Source organism: Pseudophryne corroboree, chromosome 4 (assembly GCF_028390025.1).
Source record: "Pseudophryne corroboree isolate aPseCor3 chromosome 4, aPseCor3.hap2, whole genome shotgun sequence".
Taxonomy (NCBI): Eukaryota; Metazoa; Chordata; class Amphibia; order Anura; family Myobatrachidae; genus Pseudophryne; species Pseudophryne corroboree.
The window spans coordinates 771,203,774-771,224,042 of NC_086447.1; the positions used below are offsets into that span (position 1 = coordinate 771,203,774).

Consider the following 20,269-nt stretch of genomic DNA (forward strand, 5'->3'; position numbering starts at 1 on the left):
CATGGCCCTAGGGGACAGGGTGATTAACTGATGCATCTGTAGATGTGATCCGGACCACTTGTTCCGTAGATCCCATTGGAAAGTCCTCGCATGGAACCTGTCGAAGGGAATGGCCCCGTAAGATGCCACCATCTTTACCAGGACCCGAGTGCAGTGATGCACTGACACCTGTTTTGGCTTTAATAGGTTTTTTTACCAGAGTTATTAGTTCCTGGGCCTTCTCTATCGGAAGATAAACCCATTTCTGGTCCGTATTCAGAATCATACCCAAGAAGGGCAGACGAGTCATAGGAACCAACTGTGACTTCGGGATATTGAGAATCCAGCTGAGTTGCTGTGACACTTCAGCGAAAGTGACACGCTGTTCAACAACTGCTCTTTTGATCTCGCCCTTATTAGGAGATCGTCCAAGTATGGGATAATTGTGACTCCTTGCTTGCGTAGGAGCACCATCATTTCCGCCAATTACCCCGAAATTGGTAATGACAATACTGTACCGTAATTCTCAGGTACGCCTGATGGGGTGGATAAATGGGAACATGAAGGTATGCAGCCTTTATGTCTAGATACACCATAAAATCCCCCCCCTTTCAGGCTGGCGATGATCGCTCTGAGCGATTCCACCTTGAATTTGAACCTTTTCAAGTATAGGTTCAGAGATTTTAATTTTAAAATAGGTCTGACCGAACCGTCCGGTTTCGGGACTACAGCCAAGGTTGAGTAATATCCCCTTCCTTGTTGAAGGAGGGGAACCTTGAGCACCACCTGTTGGAGATACAATGTGTGAATTGTATTTAATATTATCTCCCTTTCTGGGGGAGAAGCCGGTAGGGCCGATAAGGAAAACCGGCGAGGAGGCACCTCTTCGAATTCCAGCTTGTAACCCTGAGAAACAATTTCTATTGCCCAGGGATCCACCTGTGAGTGAACTCAAATGTGGCTGAAGAGTCGAAGACGTGCTCCCACTGGGGCGGACTCCCTTAGCGGAGCCCCAGCGTCATGCGGTGGATTTAGTAGAGGCCGGGGAGGACTTCTGTTCCTGGGAACTAGCTGTGCCCTGCGCCCTTACCTCTGGTAAGAAAGGACGCTCCTCGTACTTTCTTGTTTTTCTGCGACCGAAAGGACTGCATTTGATAATGTCGTGCTTTCTTAGGCTGTGAGGGAATATTTTCTTCTCATACTCACCCGGCTTCTATCTTCCGGCTCTGTGAGGAGGACGGCGGCGCGGCTCCGGGACGAACTCCAGGGTGAGACCTGTGTTCGGACTCCCTCTGGAGCTAATGGTGTCCAGTAGCCTAAGAAGCAGAGCCTTGAAACTCACAGAAGTAGGTCTGCTTCTCTCCCCTCAGTCCCTCGATGCAGGGAGTCTGTTGCCAGCAGGCTCCCTGAAATAAAAAACCTAACAAATATACTTTCTGTCAGGAAGCTCAGGAGAGCTCCCTGAAGTGCACCCATCTCCTCTGGGCACAGTATCAAACTGAGGTCTGGAGGAGGGGCATAGAGGGAGGAGCCAGTGCACACCAGATCTAAAGTCTTTCTTAAAGTGCCCATGTCTGGTGCGGAGCCCGTCTATCCCCATGGTCCTTACGGAGTCCCCAGCATCCTCTAGGACGTAAGAGAAATGACATTAATCTGGGGGAAAACGAACAAGTTTACGTAGAGAGAAACTAATTTATTTATAGAAATGTCCTCATATATCATTGCTGCAGTCGCGCCAAACAGCACCAGGTCCTGTGAGATTCTGCTAGCGATCAGTGTCTTTTTTGCCTAATAACGCATCTTGGTCGCAATGTGATGTCACAAGCATTTTTACTGCAGTTTCTTATGGCAATTTCTAAAACTTAACAACTTGGGGGTAGCACAGGAGAAACTGCGTAGCAAACGTATTTTTTGCTAAAGGTCACCTCTAATTTTCTCACAGCATCCACTAAGCATGCAGAGATGGCAATATGGTGGGAATAAATATAATCTGATACTCAATACATTTATTAGATCTATGCCTTACCCCGTTTAAAGTGCTGCTTGCTTTGGAAATTTCAATTCTGCTGATAAAATCAGACTCCACATTTTGATACTGATTGATGAGATGTGTAATTATTGTGTTAATGAGACCTGCACAATTGGTTTCTGAGAAGACCTGACTTTGAACCTGAGAGGGAAAACATCATTGTAAGTGGACAGAATAACTTGGCTCATCCTGACAACTGGAAGTAATCACACATACTGTACCTTTATCAGGAAGTGGCTCAGGAATGTGTACACAACGTTGTTATTGAGGAAAACACGTTCATCCATTAAAATACTTTTAATATACTCTGCGAAAACTGGGTCCTCACACAGCAGCTTGATGCAGTTTTTTGCCAGTGGAGACTAGATATTCCCAAGAAAAATGAAAAGAATGGAAAAAAAAAAAAATCAGACTTTCAGCAACTGAACGCAAACCATACGTCATCGCGACACCCACCACATTGTCACTGCACTGCCACACCCACCACATCGCCATTCCTACACAGTCAGTCATCGCCATACCCACAAGTGCACCACAGCACCTAAATTGTGTTCTAATAGTGTACTGAGCAAATTGGATCAGATCCTCAGACCTAACACTGAAAAATCAAGCCTGGCTCACAGCTGAATCTATTATGGACTTTGTTTAAAAAATAAACCAAAGCTGGATGAATGCCTCAATTAACCTAAAGTACATGCTTTAGACAGATACAGATGTGTTCTCATACATGGTTGCTGCAGACGCACCAAAACGCCCTTCTCAGCGCTCCAAGCTACTTGGCATGCACAGTGTCTTAATTGCTTATAATTTGTGTCCACAACTAAACTGCTTCACGAGAATGCACTAATTTGCTAGGCGACACTTGTACATCTGTGTGCGACAGTCTGAATCTGTATACGGAATGCTACGATGCAGCTTTTTCATGAGAAGTTCCGCTGTGCTTCATATACAGATTTAGACTCCATTGCACATAGATATACAAATGTCGCATAACAAGTTAAGCAGTGCAGTCTTGTGAAGCGGTTTTGTTGTACTACACTGCAATGGTTGGCGCGGATCACTGGCGCATTGAGGTGCACGAGTGTACTGTATCCGGTAGAGTATCTACTCTTTAAAGCAGTAGGTTGTCTCTCTATTGCCGACACTCTACGCCATCACCTGGGACCTTTACTCCATGTGACAAAAATATCTGTGGTAGATTTTTTATGGTGAGCAACTTTTGATTTCACTTTTATAAAAAATAAAATTAAAGGTGAAGGTGCTGCATTGATGTTACGCCCCCTCCCCCCTGGACAGCCACCTCCCAGCCCCATCGGCTGATGGGGCCTCCTTCCCCCCCTTCTAAGACCACAATGAACCCCTATTTGGGTTGTATTTATAGTGGGCCCATTGCCACCCTTTCATCTCTATAAATGCCTTTCCTTTTCTCTTTTTTTTTGTTTTCCTTACGATGTACCTGTGTGATCGACTATGAACTGTATGCACTTGTTTGCACGTCTATTGTGACGTTCTCTTATATGTTTATGTACCTACACTCCCCCCCCCCCCCTTTCCTCTCTCTTCCTTTTGTACCCCTGTTTGCAATGGAAAAAAAAAAAAAATTCAATAAAAACTATTGATGAAAAAAATAAAATAAAAAATAAAATTAAAATACCTGTGTTTGGCATAATTCAGTCCAGAGCTTCGGAAATAAACCAAGATGCAGGGACAGCCCTTCATATGCAATCAGGACACCTGCAAAGTAAGCAGCGGTTAAAGCAAATTATGCAAATCGGGTACTCTACCTTATCTGAAAAGTACTTAATATTCAATTCTACTTAAGTGTTATAGCAGGAAAGTAAAGATTTTATTTTTAAGGTACAAAGACTGTTAAAATCTAATTTTAAATCTGTATAAGTTCTCTACTCCATACAGGTCTACAAACTATCTACGGTTATTAACTTCTAGATTTTTAAATAACGTTTATTTTATGGAGCTGAATAATTTGGTATGCTATTTCTTTTGGGACACAGGCACAATGGCGTTTAGGGGATTTGGTAATAAGGAATTGATAAGCAAATCTCTTCTGCAGGTAATAACTCACTTCAATAAGTCACTTCAGTCTCAAGTAAGAGACTTAAGGGTGAAACCTGGTCAACAAACTATCTAAAGTAGTAAACTGTAAATTTCGCCATTTAGGTCTTTCATTTCTTTTGGCTTTCTATTTATACAATGCTACATGCAGAAAGCAATGGCTATTGAAAGCCAACGAGAGTAGATTACAAACTAGTATGGAGCTACAAGACCCAACAATGCCAAGTATCCATTGAGTGTATGGGAATGGTAAAGCTGCTGAAACTAGAAGCATAAGGAGCCCAAAATAGCTGTACTAGATAAACATAAAACCACACAACTCAGTGTTAAAAAAAATAAAAAAATAATCCCCCCCCCACCCCGCCCCATCTTGCAAGCCTGAATTTCCTTTGTAAAAAGGAGTTCAGAAAGTCCCTCCGCAGCGAGCACTATCTCTGGCTGCAGATCTCCTCTGCAGCTGTGAGAGGCCAGAGAGGGACAGTCAGAGGGGAATCACAGAGCAACCAGGGACCCTGCAGCACAAGCTTATTTCATGTAATCAAAGTGTTTAAAAACAATTATATTACTTAGCACACATTCTCTGCTTGCTTAGCACACAGTCACTGTGGAGGGACTTTATGAACTCCTTGTATTAATCATTTAAATGCATAAGGAATCTTCTGACATCCAGTAGTTCAAAGTTGAAATAACAGTTGACTGCATCAACTCGCTCCTTATAAAGACCCGATAAAAATTACTGAACTTCATTACCTGAGCGCTTATTGACCCCTCTATGTCAAGCAGAGAAGTTTTCCCACACTTCAGCCAACTTCAATGTGATAATCTAAACCAGGTTGGTCTACATAATACACTAACAGTAGCCTTTGAAGAACTACTTATAGAGTGGAAAGATCCCTTAAATCACCCAACTGACCCCAATTACATGAAATCAAACGTTACAATATGGAGCATTAGTGAAGATAACCACCACTGGGACATATCACCTCAAAATAATGAGAAATGAAACGAATCATGATGCAAAGACATAAACATATCAACACTTGGGCAGTACGGATGGTGTAATGGTTAGCATTACTGCCTCACAGCACTGAGGTCATGGGTTCGATTCCCACCATGGCCCCAACTGTGCGGAGTTGGTATATTCTCCCCGTACTTGCGTGGGTTTCCTCCGAGTTCTCTGGTTTGGTTCTCTGGTTTCCTCTCACAATCCAAAAATAAACTGGTAGGTTAATTGGCTCCCAACAAAAATGAACCCTAGCGTGAATGTGTGTACATGTGATAGGGAATATAGACTGTAAGCTCCACTGGGGCAGGGACTGATGTGAATGAGCAAATATTCTCTGTAAAGCGCTGCGGAATATGTGTGCGCTATATCAATAACTGGTAATAAATAAATAACACTTCAAACAAAAACCATAGAGTTCTGTTGAGTTAACAGAATGGAAGGCAAACAGAACACCGTAATATTTCCCAGCTGGAAAGTGAGTCAATGGCAACTCTTGAAATTGAACTTTGAGGAAAGGGTAATTCCACCAAAGAGGCAGCTGACCGGTAGGAAACAAACATCTGAAACTGCCACAGTCGCCAGTGCAGAAACACAGGCCTTGAGGAAACATAATTTGACAGACCACAGACTACTTTGACTGAGATCAATCAGTCTCTTACACACTTAAGGCTGGGTATAGACTGGATGATGTGTACTCAGCCCAACATCGCTATCGACGGGACCCAGCATGCGACAAGTGCATACATACTTGCCGATGCCGGGTGCGGACATGTGACATGCTGCTTTCACTAGCAACTTGTGGGAGTCCACATATCAGGAGCACACACTAGGCCATGTACCAGTTACAGATGGGTCCCTGGTTATCTTGACTAGTTTGCTGCGCCTAGGCACAACATGGTTTATTAACATAAACCCTTCATCTATTGTTCTCAGCTGCAATACAATACAGAGAACAATACAGCAGGGGATTAAGTCATTACAGCAGGGGATTAATTCCGACTGCCCAGCCTCAGTTAATCCTATTAAAGGTCAAGATAAGCATGGACCCATCTGTATATCGTTCTGATCCGCGTTGGAATAATATAGTGGACGATATATAGTCTAGTGTGTACCCGGCTTTACAGTAGAAGATTGAAAACTAGTATCACCAATTTATACAGAGGGTTGCTGTACAGCAACAGAGTGAGAGGCAGCATGATTCAGCCCCTGTTCTGGAGAGGACAGACTTATTTTCTCCCTTTAGTTGCAGAAGATACACAAATACTGGCTATGGATAAATACAACTACTGCAAAGCTGCACACAGAAAGAAAATAACACTGCAGAACGGTAATGTAGGACTCTTAGCGAAACATGCTTCCCAGTCATCAGACTACACTCTATGCCAGGGACCTGTACAAGGGATACAAGCTAGCCCACACCACCATCTAGTAGGCAAGTCTTATAGCCCTTGGAGGAACTCTTATCATGAAATTCAGCTTTCTCGGTGCAGGGTTTATGACCCAGTGATACTCATGTCCCCTAATATTATAGATAACCGATAAATAGTTACATTGGAGGCAATAAAGTATATTATGCCTAATTCTATTTTATTTAAACACAATCATGTTACTTCCAAATATTATTTGTAGAACAGCAACAACTTACTCAGCTTAATTAAAGCTTCAGTAAACTTTTCACAATTGATTGCTACTCGGCAGAGGAGATGGATGAACTGGTGATAGGAGGATAGGTAATCTAGCAGCATGCGGTCATACACTTCATCTTTACCCTAAAAACAAGATACAGAGGTAAATCTTTTTCACAGGTTATCGGAAATATCAAGTTACAGACACTGAACATACAGCATTGATCCTCACTAGCCTTCATTCTTATGTCTGAATGTAGTTTTAAAAGTTCTCCCGTACAGCCTACAAAAAGCAGCTGAATAACAGCTTTATTATCCGTTTCTAGCTCTGAAACCCTTCAACAGGAGAAAGACGCAGAACACACGGGACATGCACCAACATACTACAGCAATCGCTTGCATGTTTTCCTCCTTTATACTAAAAGCACAGCAGAAGCACAGGTTCCAGTACAACAGATCATCTCTTCCACAGTCACCCACCTTGCTGGATTCTACCATTGTGGGTAAGAGACACATATTGAGCTCTGGGCGGGGAGGACGGATATTGCTTTTTCCTCCTATGAGTTTCATGTTTTCACGACATGGGAAGTAGGGACCGAGGGACACTGAAATAAAGTGCAGGACACAGAACCAATCACAAGAGTAGATTATTATTTTGCTCTGCAGCTATATTATACTATGATGCTTTGAGGAAGCAGACAACATCCTAATATTGAATATACCTTCCTCGACTTGTTCTATACCATTACTTAAGAAACATTTGGACAGCTTTCTGGCAGTGATAAGCAGCAGCAGGGCAGAGGTAATGATAAGCACTTACTTGGGATGTTGCTGTGATGGTATGTACAATGGTTGTGCTGTAGGAAAGGGACCAGCGTGTGCAAAAAATCATGAGGACTCAACAACACAAGTTCTTTCAGCACATCTAGGAAACAATGCCAGAGTTACATACAATAAGAAAATCTGCTCAATCAATCCTCTAAATGAAACAATGCACCATTATATATAATGTTAATGCTATAAAATGACCAGGATGCTTCAGATAGATTAGTAGTATGATGAGAAACTGACTATTACTCTTCTCTCAGTACATAAATCACTTTCCCAGAACAGGTCAGCTTGTTTGTAGGAGACCATTATAAAGACGGTGTATTACATAACAGTGCCTTCCACAGTTAATTATATAATAATGAAACAACAGATCATTATAATCAACATTTTGGTTCCGTTGCTCCATCCTGTTGATTCTGTAACAGTGATGGCCGACTGCATACACTTCAAAAGCCGCATGTGCTGAAATCTCATGCTATGCACGACCATATATTGAGTGTAGTATGTTATGCCGGCGGTCGGGCTCCCGGCGGCCAGCATACCGGCGCCGGAATCCCGACCGCCGGCATACCGACAGCTGGGTGAGCGCAAGTGAGCCCCTTGCGGGATCGCTGCGCTCGCCACGCTGCGGGCACAGTCACGCTATCTATTCTCCCTCCAGGGGGGTCGTGGACCCCCAAGAGGTAAAAAAGCTGTCGGTATGCCGGCAGTCGGGATTCCGGCACCGGTAAGCTGGTCGACGGGAGCCCGGCCGCCGGCAAACTGAAGACCACCCCATATAATAACTGAGCAGTGTGATATAATCACACTGCAGCTGCTGGGGGTACGAGAGACATCATTCTACATATTGCCCTAATCATTACAGAAAGAAGGATCCTAGTGGTCACCTAGCTTAATATCAATGCTATATTTATCACACATTTCAGTGACACAAGGCACTGGGAGAGCTCACCTATACAGGCGTTTCTTAGCTCTGGAGGACTGTAAGAGTTTAACAAGGTTAACAGTTTGTGAGCAAATTCTATCCTTTCCTGCCACTGAATCAGCGCCTGCTTGACGTCTGCGGAATATAAAGAAGAAACTTATTAAATTACAATATTCAAATCTTAATATACAAAGTTTACAGGTATGAATAACTGATGTAATATATGTGTATGCTAAATATCACACACATTAAAAACAGCAGACCCCACCCACCTTTTCTCTGAAGATAAGGACGCGTGGATTTAAGGACAGACAGGAATATGGACAGCAGCTCCACTAAGTCTCCAGTCACATGACAGGCTGTAGCTTCATGATACATCATATGTAATGTGTTAAAGGACTACAAAAAAAAAAAAAAAAAAAAATGTATTCAGATTTTTCCATTTATTGGTACACTGCACTAATTACAGTATTAATCATCAACAAAAACATGTTCCTTATCATAAAGCATTTTGACATTACAATCTGCAATCTGATGAAGTAAACAGAGTAAATAGTTGTTTAAGGTAGGATTATACCTAAGAGACACTACTACTACACATAGGTGATGGATGCCTTTACACTAAATCCAGGTGAAGCGCAACATGAATAGATATATACACAGCTCTTCCCATTTTCTTATCAATGTCCCCCAGATAGGACACAAGAGGAATATACACAGCTCTTCCCATTTTCTTATCAATGTCCCCCAGATAGGACACAAGAGGAATATACACAGCTCTTCCCATTTTCTTATACATGTCCCCCACTATTGGTCGACATGCACTAGGTCGACAGGGTGACCAGGACGACATGGTCATTAGGTCGACCTGAAAAATGAGTTTTTTTTTTATACTATTTTTGGTGTAGTTTTCTTCATAAAGCGACGGGGAACTCCAATTAGTGCCCCATGTCCCCTCGCATGGCTCGTGCTTTGGGCAAGGTGCCTCGCTGCGCTCGGTACAGGTTACCGTTCCCAATTGTAGTCCACGTGGATCTTAAAATATGAAAAAGTTCTAAAATTTTGAAAAACTCACGTCGACCTAATGACCATGTCGACCAACAGTGGTTGACCTAATGACCGTAAGCCTCCCCCAGATAGGAAACTAAAGGAATATTCACAGCTCTTCCCATTTTCTTATACATGTCCCCCAGATAGGACACAAGAGGAATATACACAGCTCTTCCCATTTTCTTATACATGTCCCCCAGATAGGACACAAGAGGAATATACACAGCTCTTCCCATTTTCTTATACATGTCCCCCAGATAGGACACAAGAGGTATATACACAGCTCTTCCTATTTTCTTATACATGTCCCCCAGATAGGACGCTAGAGGAATATACACCGCTCTTCCTATTTTCTTATCAATGTCCCCCAGATAGGACACAAGAGGAATATACACAGCTCTTCCTATTTTCTTATACATGTCCCCCAGATAGGACACAAGAGGAATATACACAGCTTTTCGCATTTTCTTATCAATGTCCCCCAGATAGGACACAAGAGGAATATACACAGCTCTTCACATTTTCTTATCAATGTCCCCCAGATAGGACACAAGAGGAATATACACAGCTCTTCCTATTTTCTTATCAATGTCCCCCAGATAGGAAACTAAAGGAATATACACAGCTCTTCACATTTTCTTATACATGTCCCCCAGATAGGACACAAGAGGAATATACACAGCTCTTCCCATTTTCTTATACATGTCCCCCAGATAGGACACAAGAGGTATATACACAGCTCTTCCCATTTTCTTATACATGTCCCCCAGATAGGACACAAGAGAAATATATACACAGCTCTTTCTATTTTCTTATCAATGTCCCCCAGATAGGAAACTAAAGGAATATACACAGCTCTTCCCATTTTCTTATACATGTCCCCCAGATAGGACACAAGAGGAATATACACAGCTCTTCCCATTTTCTTATACATGTCCCCCAGACAGGACACAAGAGGTATATACACAGCTCTTCCCATTTTCTTATCAATGTCCCCCAGATAGGACACAAGAGGAATATACACAGCTCTTCCTATTTTCTTATCAATGTCCCCCAGATAGGAAACTAAAGGAATATACACAGCTCTTCCCATTTTCTTATACATGTCCCCCAGATAGGACACAAGAGGAATATACACAGCTCTTCCCATTTTCTTATACATGTCCCCCAGACAGGACACAAGAGGTATATACACAGCTCTTCCCATTTTCTTATACATGTCCCCCAGATAGGACGCTAGAGGAATATACACAGCTCTTCCTATTTTCTTATCAATGTCCCCCAGATAGGACACAAGAGGAATATACACAGTTCTTCCCATTTTCTTCTACATGTCCCCTAGATAGGACACAAGAGGAATATACACAGCTCTTCGCATTTTCTTATCAATGTCCCCCAGATAGGACACAAGAGGAATATACACAGCCCTCCCCTTTTTGTTATACATGTCCCCAGATAGGACACAAGAGGAATATACACAGCTCTTCCCATTTTCTTATACATGTCCCCCAGATAGGACACAAGAGGAATATACACAGCTCTTCCCATTTTCTTATACATGTCCCCCAGATAGGACACAAGAGGAATATACACAGCTCTTCCTATTTTCTTATCAATGTCCCCCCAGATAGGACACAAGAGGAATATACACAGCCCTCCCCTTTTTGTTATACATGTCCCCCAGATAGGACACAAGAGGAATATACACAGCTCTTCCCATTTTCTTATACATGTCCCCCAGATAGGACGCTAGAGGAATATACACAGCTCTTCCCATTTTCTTATACATGTCCCCCAGATAGGACACAAGAGGAATATACACAGCTCTTCCCATTTTCTTATACATGTCCCCCAGATAGGACGCTAGAGGAATATACACAGCTCTTCCCATTTTCTTATACATGTCCCCCAGATAGGACACAAGAGGAATATACACAGCTCTTCCTATTTTCTTATCAATGTCCCCCAGATAGGACACAAGAGGAATATACACAGCCCTCCCCTTTTTGTTATACATGTCCCCCAGATAGGACACAAGAGGAATATACACAGCTCTTCCCATTTTCTTATACATGTCCCCCAGATAGAACACAAGAGGAATATACACAGCTCTTCCCATTTTCTTATACATGTCCCCCAGATAGGACGCAAGAGGAATGTACACAGCTCTCACCATTTTCTTATACATAGGACGCAAGAGGAATATGGACAGCTCTTTCCATTTTTCTATAAAGCAAAGTACTGATACCTGCTTTATATCGGCTCTATAGTGTGCAGTGCATTCACGTGACTATAACAAATGCTTATATACTACAGGTCACAAAGATAAACCAGGGTATAACACTTATGGTAGTAAACACTTCACACACCATAGATACAGCTTGTAATGGTCTTGGTTCCCAGAGGCATTTGAGAAAACTAGATGATACATTTATGTACAAATGAAGAACTTTAATTTTATCTTTACAGTAGAATGCAGCACTTGTGAGGAAGCTAATGTGGTGCAGACACATGCTCTTCACTCCTGCAATCACAGAATAATGCCGAAAGCTGCAATAAAAGTGCTCCATCTGTAGCTAAATGATCCAATAATCAACATTTTTTACCAAGCGTTTAAGAAGTATTAAAAGACCCAAAACATTAACTATGGTATGGACTTCCTAAAACAATAATTACTTATGTGGTATTCCTCCTTCATATGAGGGGATTCAGATCTTCGCATAAACAGCAGGCAACTCAACAGAGGGAGTGTATACACTGCAAGCACCACAATAGATGGAGCACAGTCTCATAGCTTACCTCTGTCATTAAGATTAACCCTCTGTTAAATACAACAAGAAGTCTGTCTTCATCAGACTCCAATAATATTCTGAAGGCACTGCAAGAAAGTCAAAAGTCAGGTCATTAGTGACAAATTAACACATTTGTTTTATGAGTTTATTTAAAAAAGTATGTGATTTATTTTCCAGCTAATAAAATAATCACAATAAATATAATGAAATAAATGCTTAACAATACTACTTGTGATAATTTCAATGGTTCTGTACAATAAAGCGGACCCTCAATTCACTGACTAAAAGAGAACTTCAACTCATAACCCTCTCCATGAGGGGCAAAATCCTCTGCTCCTGGACTTCCCTCTTAATTTAGGATTGCCAGCACCTGTGCTGAAACACCTTTCTTATCCTGTTCAAAACAGGTGCCAGCAATCATAAATTAAGAGGGAAGTCCAGAAGCAGAGTACTCAGTCCCTCCTGGAGAGGGTCATGATGGGAGGTATGCTCAACTGACCTCCTCCAGTTACCAATATAAAGCACCACTGCAGGCAGTCAGAAGGGAGCATGTGTTGTCACAGCACAAGACTGCATCAATGAAAAAGTGCTAAGGAGCGAAGTGTCTTGCCCCTGCCAGGTGAGAAGGAAGGTAGATCAGCTGTGTGGACCTAGATACTGCAGAGAGCAATGCTTAGAGCAGAAGTTCTCAAACGCAGCCCTCAAGTTACCCCAATGGTCCAGGTTTTAAGTATATCCAAGGCTCAGCACAGATGGTTAAACCAAATTGATTGTGGTGCTAATTAGGTCACCTGTGGACAAGCATGGACATACTTAAAACCTGGACTATTGGTGTGCCTTGAGGATTCCATTTGAGAACCCCTGGTTTAGAATTTTCTTGTGAGACAGGGACATCCTAAAGCAGTAAGCCCCACATTTGGAACTGTTAGCTTGTGCAGGTCAGCAAAAATGCTGGTCTTTGGAAGGATAGGCAAACATGCAGGAAGAAGGAATCCAATAGGACATGACATAGAAAGAAGGCTGGCGAGCTATACTGGGCACCAAACAGTTGAGATTTCTTTCCCAACAACACAGACTCCCTCTACGCTATACCCTGCCCCCAGCCATCCAGATAAGTTAACAAGCCCAAGGCAAGGAGCGGGAGGAAGGATAAGGAAGGCCAGCACCCACTGAAAAACCCCTCAAGTCAGGTGCGTCAGGGACCCTGTATTCCCTATGGATTCGATGAAAATAAGAATTTACTTACCGATAATTCTATTTCTCGGAGTCCGTAGTGGATGCTGGGGTTCCTGAAAGGACCATGGGGAATAGCGGCTCCGCAGGAGACAGGGCACAAAAGTAAAGCTTTCCGATCAGGTGGTGTGCACTGGCTCCTCCCCCTATGACCCTCCTCCAAGCCAGTTAGGTACTGTGCCCGGACGAGCGTACACAATAAGGGAGGAATTTTGAATCCCGGGTAAGACTCATACCAGCCACACCAATCACACCGTACAACTTGTGATCTAAACCCAGTTAACAGTATGATAACAGCGGAGCCTCTGAAAAGATGGCTCACAACAATAATAACCCGATTTTTGTAACTATGTACAAGTATTGCAGATAATCCGCACTTGGGATGGGCGCCCAGCATCCACTACGGACTCCGAGAAATAGAATTATCGGTAAGTAAATTCTTATTTTCTCTATCGTCCTAGTGGATGCTGGGGTTCCTGAAAGGACCATGGGGATTATACCAAAGCTCCCAAACGGGCGGGAGAGTGCGGATGACTCTGCAGCACCGAATGAGAGAACTCCAGGTCCTCCTTAGCCAGGGTATCAAATTTGTAGAATTTAGCAAACGTGTTTGCCCCTGACCAAGTAGCTGCTCGGCAAAGTTGTAAAGCCGAGACCCCTCGGGCAGCCGCCCAAGATGAGCCCACCTTCCTTGTGGAATGGGCATTTACATATTTTGGCTGTGGCAGGCCTGCCACAGAATGTGCAAGCTGAATTGTATTACACATCCAACTAGCAATAGTCTGCTTAGAAGCAAGAGCACCCAGTTTGTTGGGTGCATACAGGATAACAGCAAGTCAATTTTCCTGACTCCAGCCGTCCTGGAACATATTTTCAGGGCCCTGACAACATCTAGCAACTTGGAGTCCTCCAAGTCCCTAGTAGGTGCAAGGCACCACAATAAGCTGGTTCAGGTGAAACACTGACACCACCTTAGGGAGAGAACTGGGGACGAGTCCGCAGCTCTGCCCTGTCCGAATGGACAAACAGATATGGGCTTTTTTGAGAAAAAAACACCAATTTGACACTCGCCTGGTCCAGGCCAGGGCCAAGAGCATGGTCACTTTTCATGTGAGATGCTTCAAATTCACAGATTTGACTGGTTTTAAACCAATGTGATTTGAGGAATCCCAGAACTACGTTGAGATCCCACAGTGCCACTGGAGGCACAAAAGGGGGTTGTATATGCAATACTCCCTTGACAAACTTCTGGACTTCAGGAACTGAAGCCAATTCTTTCTGGAAGAAAATCGACAGGGCCGAAATTTGAACCTTAATGGACCCCAATTTGAGGCCCATAGACACTCCTGTTTGCAGGAAATGCAGGAAACGACCGAGTTGAAATTACTTTGTGGGGCCTTCCTGGCCTCACACCACGCAACATATTTTCGCCACATGTGGTGATAATGTTGTGCGGTCACCTCCTTTCTGGCTTTGACCAGGGTAGGAATGACCTCTTCCGGAATGCCTTTTCCCTTAGGATCCGGCTTTCCACCGCCATGCCGACAAACGCAGCTGCGGTAAGTCTTGGAACAGACCTGGTACTTGCTGAGGCAAGTCCCTTCTTAGCGGCAGAGGCCATAAGACCTCTGTAAGCATCTCTTGAAGTTCCGGGTACCAAGTCCTTCTTGGCCAATCCGGAGCCATGAGTATAGTTCTTACTCCTCTACGTCTTATAATTCTCAGCACCTTAGGTATGAGAAGCAGAGGAGGGAACACATACACCGACTGGTACACCCACGGTGTTACCAGAACGTCCACAGCTATTGCCTGAGGGTCTCTTGACCTGGCGCAATACCTGTCCCGTTTTTTGTTCAGACGGGACGCCATCATGTCCACCTTTGGTATTTCCCAACGGTTTACAATCATGTGGAAAAAACTTCCCGATGAAGTTTCCACTCTCCCGGGTGGAGGTCGTGCCTGCTGAGGAAGTCTGCTTCCCAGTTTCCATTCCCGGGATGAAACACTGCTGACAGTGCTATCACATGATTTTCCGCCCAGCGAAAAGTCCTTGCAGTTTTTGCCATTGCCCTCCTGCTTCTTGTGTCGCCCTGTCTGTTTACGTGGGCGACTGCCGTGATGTTTTTCCCACTGGATCAATACCGGCTGACCTTGAAGCAGAGGTCTTGCTAAGCTTAGAGCATTATAAATTTACCCTTAGCTCCAGTATATTTATGTGGAGAAAAGTCTCCAGACTTGATCACACTCCCTGGAAATTTTTTTCCTTGTGTGACTGCTCCCCAGCCTCTCGGGCTGGGCTCCGTGGTCACCAGCATCCAATCCTGAATGCCGAATCTGCGGCCCTCTAGAAGATGAGCACTCTATAACCACCACAGGAGAGACACCCTTGTCCTTGGATATAGGGTTATCCGCTGATGCATCTGAAGATGCGATCCGGACCATTTGTCCAGCAGATCCCACTGAAAAGTTCTTGCGTGAAATCTGCCGAATGGAATTGCTTCGTAGGAAGCCACCATTTTTACCAGGACCCTTGTGCAATGATGCACTGTTTTTAGGAGGTTCCTGACTAGCTCGGATAACTCCCTGGCTTTCTCTTCCGGGAGAAACACCTTTTTCTGGACTGTGTCCAGAATCATCCCTAGGCACAGCAGACGTGTCGTCGGGATCAGCTGCGATTTTGGAATATTTAGAATCCACCCGTGCTGTTGTAGCAGTATCCGAGATAGTGCTACTCCGACCTCCAACTGTACCCTGGACTATGCCCTTATCAGGAGATCGTCCAAGTAAGGGATAATTAAGACGCCTTTTCTTCGAAGAAGAATCATCATTTCGGCCATTACCTTGGTAAAGACCCGGGGTGCCGTGGACAATCCAAACGGCAGCGTCTGAAACTGATAGTGACAGTTCTGCCCCACGAACCTGAGGTACCCTTAGTGAGAAGGGCAAATTTGGGACATAGAAGGTAAGCATCCCTGATGTCCCGGGACACTATATAGTCCCCTTCTTCCTGGTTCGTTATCACTGCTCTGAGTGACTCCATCTTGATTTGAACCTTTGTAAGTGTTCAAAAAATGTTTTTAGAATAAGTCTCACCTAGCCTTCTGGCTTCAGTACCACAATATAGTGTGGAATAATACCCCTTTTCTTGTAGTAGGAGGGGTAATTTAATTATCACCTGCTGGGAATACAGCTTGTGAATTTTTTCCCATACTGCCTCCTTGTCGGAGGGAGACCTTGGTAAAGCAGACTTCAGGAGCCTGCGAAGGGGAAACGTCTCGACATTCCAATCTGTACCCCTGGGATACTACTTGTAGGATCCAGGGGTCCTGTACGGTCTCAGCGCCATGCTGAGAACTTGTCAGAAGCGGTGGAACGCTTCTGTTCCTGGGAATGGGCTGCCTGCTGCAGTCTTCTTCCCTTTCCTCTATCCCTGGGCAGATATGATCTTATAGGGACGAAAGGACTGAGGCTGAAAAGACGGTGTCTTTTTCTGCAGAGATGTGACTTAGGGTAAAAACGGCGGATTTTCCAGCAGTTGCCGTGGCCACCAGGTCCGATGGACCGACCCCAAATAACTCCTCTTCCTTTATACGGCAATACACCTTTGTGCCGTTTGGAATCTGCATCACCTGACCACTGTCGTGTCCATAACATCTTCTGGCAGATATGGACATCGCATTTACTCTTGATGCCAGAGTGCAAATATCCCTCTGTGCATCTCGCATATATAGAAATGCATCCTTTAAATGCTCTATAGTCAATAAAATACTGTCCCTGTCAAGGGTATCAATATTTTTAGTCAGGGAATCCGACCAAGCCACCCCAGCTCTGCACATCCAGGCTGAGGCGATCGCTGGTCGCAGTATAACACCAGTATGTGTGTATATACTTTTTATGATATTTTTCCAGCCTCCTGTCAGCTGGTCCTTGAGGACGGCCCTATCTATAGACGGTACCGCCACTTGTTTTGATAAGCGTGTGAGCGCCTTATCCACCCTAAGGGGTGTTTCCCAACGCGCCCTAACTTCTGGCGGGAAAGGGTATACCGCCCATAATTTTCTATCGGGGGGAACCCACGCATCATCACACACTTTATTTAATTTATCTGATTCAGGAAAAACTACGGTAGTTTTTTCACATCCCACATAATACCCTCTTTTGTGGTACTTGTAGTATCAGAAATATGTAACACCTCCTTCATTGCCTTTAACGTGTGGCCCTAATAAGGAATACGTTTGTTTATTCACCGTCGACACTGGATTCAGTGTCCCTGTCTGTGTCGACCGACTAAAGTAAACGGGCGTTTTAAAACCCCTGACGGTGTTTTTGAGACGTCTGGACCGGTACTAATTGTTTGTCGGCCGTCTCATGTCGTCAACCGACCTTGCAGCGTGTTGACATTATCACGTAATTTCCTAAATAAGCCATCCATTCCGGTGTCGACTCCCTAGAGAGTGACATCACCATTACAGGCAATTGCTCCGCCTCCTCACCAACATCGTCCTCATACATGTCGACACACACGTACCGACACACAGCACACACACAGGGAATGCTCTGATAGAGGACAGGACCCACTAGCCCTTTGGAGAGACAGAGGGAGAGTTTACCAGCACACACCAAAAACGCTATAATTATATAGGGACAACCTTATATAAGTGTTTTCCCTTATAGCATCTTTTTTATATATTTCTAACGCCAATTTAGTGCCCCCCCTCTCTGTTTTAACCCTGTTTCTGTAGTGCAGTGCAGGGGAGAGCCTGGGAGCCTTCCCTCCAGCCTTTCTGTGAGGGAAAATGGCGCTGTGTGCTGAGGAGATAGGCCCCGCACCTTTTTCGGCGGCCTCGTCTCCCGCTCTTAACGGATTCTGGCAGGGGTTAAATATCTCCATATAGCCTCCGGAGGCTATATGTGAGGTATTTTTTGCCAAAATAGGTATTCATTTGCCTCCCAGGGCGCCCCCCTCCCAGCGCCCTGCACCCTCAGTGACTGCCGTGTGAAGTGTGCTGAGAGGAAAATGGCGCACAGCTGCAGTGCTGTGCGCTACCTTTAGAAGACTGAGGAGTCTTCTGCCGCCGATTCTGGACCTCTTCTTACTTCAGCATCTGCAAGGGGGCCGGCGGCAAGGCTCCGGTGACCATCCAGGCTGTACCTGTGATCGTCCCTCTGGAGCTGATGTCCAGTAGCCAAGAAGCCAATCCATCCTGCACGCAGGTGAGTTCACATCTTCTCCCCTAAGTCCCTCGTTGCAGTGATCCTGTTGCCAGCAGGACTCACTGTAAAATAAAAAACCTAAGCTAAACTTTTCTAAGCAGCTCTTTAGGAGAGCCACCTAGATTGCACCCTTCTCGGCCGGGCACAAAAATCTAACTGGCTTGGAGGAGGGTCATAGGGGGAGGAGCCAGTGCACACCACCTGATCGGAAAGCTTTACTTTTGTGCCCTGTCTCCTGCGGAGCCGCTATTCCCCATGGTCCTTTCAGGAACCCCAGCATCCACTAGGACGATAGAGAAAATGATTTAACAGGTAAGCATAGAACCCTTCGCTCAAAGGACGCATCCGTGTAGGCGAAGGTGTCAAAGGAATAGAACCTGATGTAAGGGCAGGGAACGACGTGGCTGCTTAACAAAGCTGCTCTGGCAAAGGCGCAACGTCATGCTGCCCAAGAAGTAATCACTGACCTGGTGGAATGAGCAGTCACCATGGCATTGGCAGAAAGGTCTGCTGCAGAATACTTACTACATACAAGCTGGCCAGCCCTGTTTGTGAAAGTAACACAGGACCAAAGAGAGAATCCGTTTTATTATGGAGATCCTTTGTCCTGTTCACATAAATTCGGAGTGGCCACACCACATCCAAGGAGGCCTCCGGCGAAGAATCCGGTACTTGGAAAGAAGGGACCACGATCTCCTGGTCGATGTGAAATCTAGAAACTACCTTAGCGAGTTTAATCGCATCCTAAGAACAGGTGAGTGACAAGACAGCGCTGATGCAATGGCGACGAGGAATACCGTTTTCCACGTAAGCCAGCAAAAGACTACTGTGTCCAAAGTGGGATGGCTGGAGAACTTGTAGGAGCCTGAAGGACCAAAGATAAGTTCCATATAGCCATCAGGGGAACAAACGGAGGTTGCACATGGAGGACATCCTGCAAAAAAGTCTGTATATCAGGCAACAGCGCAATCTTACGCTGGAAGAGAACAGAAAAAGCTGAAACCCGCATTTTTAATGAGAAAAGGCAGAGGCCCAAATCCAGACCCGCCTGCAAGAAAAACAGGACTCGCAAAAGCCAGAACGACCTCCGGTTGAAGCCTGAGTCAAACACCAGCTAAAGTAGGTCCTCCAAATCCGGTGATAAATCCTGGCAGAAGATAACGACAGTGTATTAAGCATGGTAGGAGCTACTGACTGAGAATTCCTTAGCTCTCAGGACAGATGTCTTAACAGCTACCCTGTCAAAGTGAGATGGCCCAGATCCCGATGGAAGCACGGGCCCTGAGATAGTAGATTTGGACGTAGAGAAAGACACCGTAGAGAATCGATGAAGAGGCCTGGAAGATGCTGTCAACCCGTGGAAGCAGTGATATTGGAGGAAAGTTAAACTTGACAGGTAAAGCCCACCAAACTGTTAGAGTGTCCACCAGGTAAGCTTCGGGATCCATGGTGCCCGAGGAGCATTACCTTTGCAGCCTGTGGATGTGCTAAGACGCCATCATGTTGATGTCC

The 20,269-nt window shown here is 44.6% G+C and overlaps 1 protein-coding gene across 6 annotated transcripts in view; it reads right to left on the reverse strand.

Moving 5' to 3' along the window:
• USP34 (ubiquitin specific peptidase 34) overlaps positions 1–20,269 on the reverse strand; it is a 438,538-nt gene that overhangs the window by 11,084 nt on the left and 407,185 nt on the right. For all 6 annotated transcript variants that reach the window (XM_063918244.1, XM_063918241.1, XM_063918240.1 and 3 more), the window contains 9 exons: positions 12,318–12,396; positions 8,741–8,867; positions 8,496–8,603; positions 7,533–7,637; positions 7,193–7,317; positions 6,733–6,856; positions 3,663–3,742; positions 2,230–2,370; positions 2,006–2,149 (listed from right to left, as the gene is read on the reverse strand). In XM_063918244.1, coding sequence (XP_063774314.1) covers positions 2,006–2,149; positions 2,230–2,370; positions 3,663–3,742; positions 6,733–6,856; positions 7,193–7,317; positions 7,533–7,637; positions 8,496–8,603; positions 8,741–8,867; positions 12,318–12,396 — 1,033 coding nt within the window. The remainder of the gene's footprint in view (positions 1–2,005; positions 2,150–2,229; positions 2,371–3,662; positions 3,743–6,732; positions 6,857–7,192; positions 7,318–7,532; positions 7,638–8,495; positions 8,604–8,740; positions 8,868–12,317; positions 12,397–20,269) is intronic.